The 6,438-nt window shown below is 45.1% G+C and overlaps 1 protein-coding gene across 1 annotated transcript in view; it reads left to right on the top strand.

The window, feature by feature from the left end:
* LOC109924537 (nuclear receptor subfamily 4 group A member 1-like) overlaps positions 1-2,218 on the top strand; it is a 36,558-nt gene extending 34,340 nt beyond the window's left edge. Inside the window, exon 7 of the mRNA XM_048618830.1 lies at positions 1,311-2,218. Within this exon, the coding sequence (XP_048474787.1) occupies positions 1,311-1,567 (257 nt within the window). The 3' untranslated portion in view covers positions 1,568-2,218. The remainder of the gene's footprint in view (positions 1-1,310) is intronic.
* Positions 2,219-6,438: the final 4,220 nt, after the last annotated feature.

Here is a 6,438-nt window from a genome sequence, read left to right as displayed (position 1 = left end):
AGAAGTAATCAACTTTCACTTCACTGATTTGTCCTGTAGTACTCTTTTGATAGCGCAAACTAAATCTGTTTTGAATAATAAGCCTTTTAATTGTTGACCTTGTAATAATACCTGGACAAGTGATCCTCTCAAACTCCACTGGACAGGATTTTATAAAGCAAGGCAGAGCAGCTGAAATGTGAAATGAGGCAGCAATTCAGTTTGAGCACTTACCTAGGTTTGGGCATAAATGCAAATTGCTTTGAGTTATTCACCTCTGACCTACAGCAGCTCCATCGTGTGCTGTAACTACTCCTGGCTCTCGCACTCAGCTTGCCCAGGCAGCAGCTCCCTCGAAGACAAACTTTCACAATGCCCAAAATAGCATGCAGCGAAGTTCAGCAACTCTTCACCCCAGAGTTGCCAGTGGTAGCTCTCGAGATTTCAGCCTCAACCCAGAGGTTTGGGGAGTCCTTCAACCATGGCTGGCCAATATATGACTGGCCAATATATGACCAATGTGTGTGCAACTCGATATATAAACTCTGTAATTTAACATCGCCAACAAGAATTCAGGGTAAATACAAACCAGTACTTTTTTTTTAAAAGAATCCCTACAGTGTGGAAACAGGCCCTTTGGCCCAACAAGTCCACACTGGCCCTCAGAGCATCCCACCCAGACCCATTCCCCTGTAACCCACCTAATCTACACATCCCTGAACACTATGGGCAATTTAGCATGACCAATCCACCATAACCTGCACATCTTTGGACCGTGGGAGGAAACTGGAGGAAACCCACGCAGACATGGGGAGAATGTGCAAACTCCACACAGACAGTTGCCTGAGGGTGGAAATGAACCCAGATCCCTAGTGCTGTGAGGCAGCAGTGCTAACCACTGAGCCACTGTGCCACCCCAGTGCTCTTTAGTACTCTTTCCTCTTTACTTCTCTGAGCATTTTCTGTTTCTCTTGGCCTGGTACTCCTCTCCGATTATGGTCACAGGCCTCCCAGACCTCTTCCACTAGGCCTCTTAGAATTAGGGAACTATGGGACAGCCAAGGGGAAGTTTGTACCCAAGATCCTACCTGATGAAGTAGGGCAAGGGAAGCCTGAGAGGGTGGATGGTGAGTGGGGATCCTAGCATGCAAGCTGTTTCTCTGTTTGCTCTCTGTCTTTAGATTGAACTAAAGATCATCTATCATCATGTGAGTGTGGGAGGATTTTTCCTTCAAATGGGCGATAGCTGTTCAAATATTTGCTTTATTGTTTATGTGTTCATTTCTGAAAAGTAGTTTCATGGGCTTGTGTTGGTTTTTGCGATGTTTCAGACCGGCACGGCTTGAAGGAACCCAAGAAGGTTGAAGACCTGCAGACCAAGATAATAACGTGTCTGAAAGACCATGTCACATCCAGTGCAGGCGAGCAAATGCGGCCAAACTACTTATCCAAGCTTCTGGGCAAGCTGCCGGAACTATGTACCCTCTGCACACAAGGACTGCAACGCATTTTCTACCTGAAACTCGCTGACCTGGTTCCTCCACCTGCCATTGTCGATAAACTATTCTTGGACACGTTGCCTTTCTAGAGAAGCTGCCGAGCTGTGTGACTGTTGAACTGGACCCCAGCAATCATCTTTGATGATGCAGTATGAGCAGGGAGTTCAACTTACACTGGAACCAGTTCAAAAATCAGATGGCTTCAGGAATTGGACAAATATGCTATGCGCTAATTGGGTTTGCTGTTTTTCAAAAATGCTGTTTTTATTTTATTCAGCATTACAGGTTATTGGAGAAAAAAAATGTCCCTTTGCTACATTGCAGCTTCTACAAAACAATCTAGCCATATAGCTTCTCTGAGCTTTGACAGACTTGAGAGATCAGATGTTCTCAGAGAAGATAACAGCACTGGTTAGAGACACTCTCTCCCTCTGCCTCATATTGTCATGGCCCTAAATCCTAAACTCAAGAACAAATGCAATGTGATGCTTTTTCTGTGTTGTAGACTCTCAATTATAGCCATCTATTACAGCTAAAGAATCACAAATCAAGGAACATGATCAGGGCCAAATGGGAAAAATCAAGACTGAACCTATTTCAGTCATCAGCTATCTAAGAAAATGGATATGTGCGTTATCTGTCTGGCTGGATTTGTAATCGTATGCCAGAGGTAGGCATACCATGTCCAACCCTGTCATCTTTGGAAAGAGTAAAGCTATCTGAGATGGATTTTGAAAGAACATTCGTTAACAATGTGATACTTCAATCTTCAAAAGGTTCTTTCAAGGCCAGTCCCGGACAATCAGGACTGAGAAGCCTGAAATGTGACAGACTAAACCTTGAACGATGTCACTATGCATTCTGCATGAATATTTTACGATATGGTTTAGCAAAAATAAAACGTAAGGCAATACTGAAGATGCAGACAGCCCCGACTGGAAGCTGTGACACTTCCAGTTATGAAGACTGCACTAACGCAACATGGCACAAATTAATGGGACTAGCTTGGATGTTTTAAAAAGGTTATTTGTCTTGCTAAGGTATGTTTTCCTTCTCTAACAGCACTGTGGGTGTCCCTGCACCCCATGGACTGCAGCGGTTCAAGAAGGCAGCTCGTCACCACCTTCTCAAGGGCAATTAGGGATGGTTAGTAAATGATGGGCCCAGCCAGTGATGCTGACATCCTGTGACTGAATGAATAAAGAAAAATGTCCTGGATCTAAGAGTGGATCAACTTGAGTTTGTCGTACCCCCTTATGGAAAAGTTTTGAGACTTGTGTATGAGAGAGCAAAGCCTATTGTCCCAATGGAAACAGGCACTTTATGGGTTGAGTTGGAAGGGAGATTTGGGCAGGTGGAGCAGGCAGAGTTGGTGGCAATGGCAGTTGAGATGGGGATTGTCGTCTATGATTCCTTTCATTAATTTTACTATCGTTGGCTCCTTAGCTACAGCAGCAAATTGTATTGATTACATCCGCCAATGAGTTCTTTGGTTCCTTATGTGGACTGTGAACATTTTCAAGTGGTTATTCCTGGCTTCAGTTTATGGCCACCCATATGACAAAAGGTTCAAATCAATCATTCTGTTGACTGGTTGACCTTGTGAGGGAGCAAGGGTGAAAGAGGTATATTGTACTGTCATGGCTGGGAATAATTATCTGATTTTATCCTATATGGAGAGCATTATGACTGGGAATAGCATGCTTTAAACTGAAATGGGGAGCACTGAATAAATTGTAGTACTTAACATGTCTGATGCCAGAATGGAAATATGTATATTTTATATTGGTTAAAAAAACCCCACAGACTGATGGACAGTGCCTTTACTTGTCATCATGTACAGAAGGTGTTTGATTCTGATGTTTTCAGGAAATTGTGCAATGAATTAGACCATGTGTCGTCAGAGTGTTGAACCCTTTACAATGGGGCAGCTCAAGTATAAAGTCATAGCTGCACTTCCAAACTTCAACCAGGCTCCTAACGCGGACCGTATTTGCGAGCGACTGCAGGGGTTGGGGTTCAGAATGGGAAAATGCACCCATCCATCACAACAGCGAGGAGAAATGGCGTGCCCAGCGTCATGAAAGCAAAATATTCTGGGTGCTGGAAGTCTGAAAGAAAAGCAGAAAATGCTGGAGCTTTCGACTGTGTCTGGCAGCCTTCGTGCCCAGAATGGAAAACAGAGAGTTTATCTTTTCGCATCTGTGAAGTCTCATCGAGTCATACAGCACGGAAACGGGCTCTTCGGCCCAACTCGTCTAACACCGACCGATCTCATCAAGGTCCTGAACCCGAAATGATAACTCTCCACTGCGGAGGATTTCCAACATTTCGTGTTTTTCATAACCACTGATCCCACTATGGCAGGTCGATGGTTCAGCTGGTCCCTATTAAGGTCCACCTGCCTATAATAATTAGACTTTGTAATCTAGGAGAAAATGTAAGATGTTGTTGCAAAATGCATAAACTTTTCTATTGTTATATATTTTTAAACCGATTTTTTTCCAATGTTAGGGTATGACGTCAAGATGTTTAACTCGATGTTTTAAGAAACTGTCCTCTCCGAAAGCAGTTTCTCCTATTGGCACATCTGTTATGTGTGCATATTGTGCATGGAGGTCACTTGTGGAGTTAGTGCTAATAAAAGCTTTTGTCTGTTTCAGCACTGCTCCGAACCGTCCTCCCTGGTGTAGCGCGCATTACAAACATTCACAGCATTAAGTCTCGACCGTGTCCCAGTAAAAGACCCGCTGCCTCGAATTTCTCACATGCATCACCTACAACGCGTGAGAAGAACGAAAGTTGAGACAAGGGTGCCAGCAACAGGTATTGCCCGCCTGAGTGCGGTGCCCAGTCTCACATTGGCACGATCTTGCGTGTGAAGCACATACTGCGGGAGGCAGAACCAAGGAGAGTCAGGGACCACCAAAGGTTGACCAGTGTCCCAAGCAACGAACAGAATGTGAGACAGACGCAGAAATTTGCTGGAGAAACTCAGCAGGTCTGGCAGCATCTGTGGAGAGAGAGAGAGAGACAAAGTTAACGTTTCGAGTCCAGTGACCCTTTGTCAGAATGGGGTCACTGGACTCGAAATGTTAACTCTGTTTTTCTCTCTCCGAAGATGCTGCCAGACCTACTGAGTTTCTGAAGCAAATTTCTGTTGTTGCTTTAGACCTTCAGCATCCACAGTTCATTGTTGTATAACAGTGTGAGGGGTGGGCCTTACAGAGGATCAGTGCCAGAGGGGACGTTGAGGTTTGTTAACATGAGATCAGCCACTGCCTGCGTCCTTCCCAAACGCAGTCCACCATCTACACTACACCCACCATTACTAATACAAGTCAGCGTGACTTCCAATGACTGAGCCAGGAATCTCAGAGTGGATCATTGAGACGCTAAACAACTCAAGGTTTATAAGCCTTGAGACAGAGTGGGAAAGGGGGATGGAGTAGGATTATGGCTCCGAGAAGGCTTTGCTGAATTCAAGCGAATGTGCATAGCGTTGCTGTGGACAGTCCATGGATGTGCTGAGGAGCGTCCAGCAATTGAACAGCCCGAGGGCAGGCAGGGAGATTGTTGTCTGTGGGGCCTGGAGCTGAGCTAATCTCCTGAATCCTGCAAATACCCCCTCAACCCTTTCACACACCCCCCCCCCCCCCCAACCCAGCCAATGTTATGAGGTTTCCCTGACCTGGACCTCCTTTCATCATTTCTGGTCTGCCCTGCTACCTATACATATTGTATGATCTTAGTGCTGACATGCACCTTTCTGATGAGAACATTAAATTACCTGACTGCAGCATTTCAGTGAAGTGTATTATTTTCAATCGTGAAATAGTGAATGTTGTCAGTGTGCTCCTCCAGGCAAACAAAGCAAGGAATCCATGATGAATGGTAGGACCATGGGAAGCACAGACGAGCAGAGGGTAGTTGGTGCACTTGTACATGGGTCCCTTGAGGTATCGGGACAGGTGGATAAAGTGTGGGATACTTGCCTTTACTAGCCAAGGCATAGAATTTAAGAGCAGGGAGGTGATGCTGGAACTGTATAAAAGATTGGTTATGCCACAGTCAGATGACTGTGTGCAGTTTTGGAATCCACATCATAGGAGGGATGTGATTGCACTGGAAAGGATGTAGAGGAGATTTACCAGGATGTTGTCTGGGCTGGAGAGTTTCAGTTATGAAGAGAGATGGACAGATAGAGATTTTCCTTAGAGCAGAGGAGATTAAGATGTATAAAATTATGAGGGGCAGAGGCATGGTGGAACTTTTCCCCTTGATGGAGGGTTCAGTGACCAGGGGTATAGATTGAGGGTAAGGAGCAGGAGGTTCAGAGGGGAAGTGAGGAAAATCGTTTTCACCCAGAGCGTGGCAACCAAACAGAATTTCAACTCTCCAAATGCAGCAATCCAAAACCTCTGCCAAGGATGGATACTGGCTCTGTGGGGAAGTGGATGGAGATTTAACCCTGAGCTTGGACTGTGAAAACTGAGGGAAGGTGTGAAACAGACAGAAAGCTGTTGGCCAGGAGCACAAGTTTGTTCCTCTCTGAGTTTATGAGTTTGACTGGGCTTGGACTTTCTGTGTATGTGTGTGTGTGTGTGTGTGTGTTTATGAGAGTGTGCATGTATATAAGTGTATTTATGAGAGTGTCTGTGTGTGTGGATGAGCATGTGTGCGTTTGTGCATCTGTTTCTCAATCTACTCCCTTGTTGTTTCTCTCCGAGTCAGTGTCTCTTCTCACTTTCAGTCTCTGCATCTTCCTTTCTGTCTCTCAATCTATTTTCCTCCCTCTCTTAGCCACTATCCCTTTCTCCCTCTGTTTTAGCATTTAACTCATGAATGAGCCTTAGGGGCAAAGTGCCATGTTGAAAGCCCTCCCTGTTTTTCAAGCTTAAGCCTGACCAGTGTTTCCCAACGTTTCCCCACTGTGAGCCCATTTTGAGGCTTGCAAATG

Source organism: Rhincodon typus, chromosome 41, assembly GCF_021869965.1.
Source record: "Rhincodon typus isolate 14 chromosome 41, sRhiTyp1.1, whole genome shotgun sequence".
Lineage (NCBI taxonomy): Eukaryota > Metazoa > Chordata > Chondrichthyes > Orectolobiformes > Rhincodontidae > Rhincodon > Rhincodon typus.
This window is presented reverse-complemented; position numbering and strand designations above follow the sequence as displayed.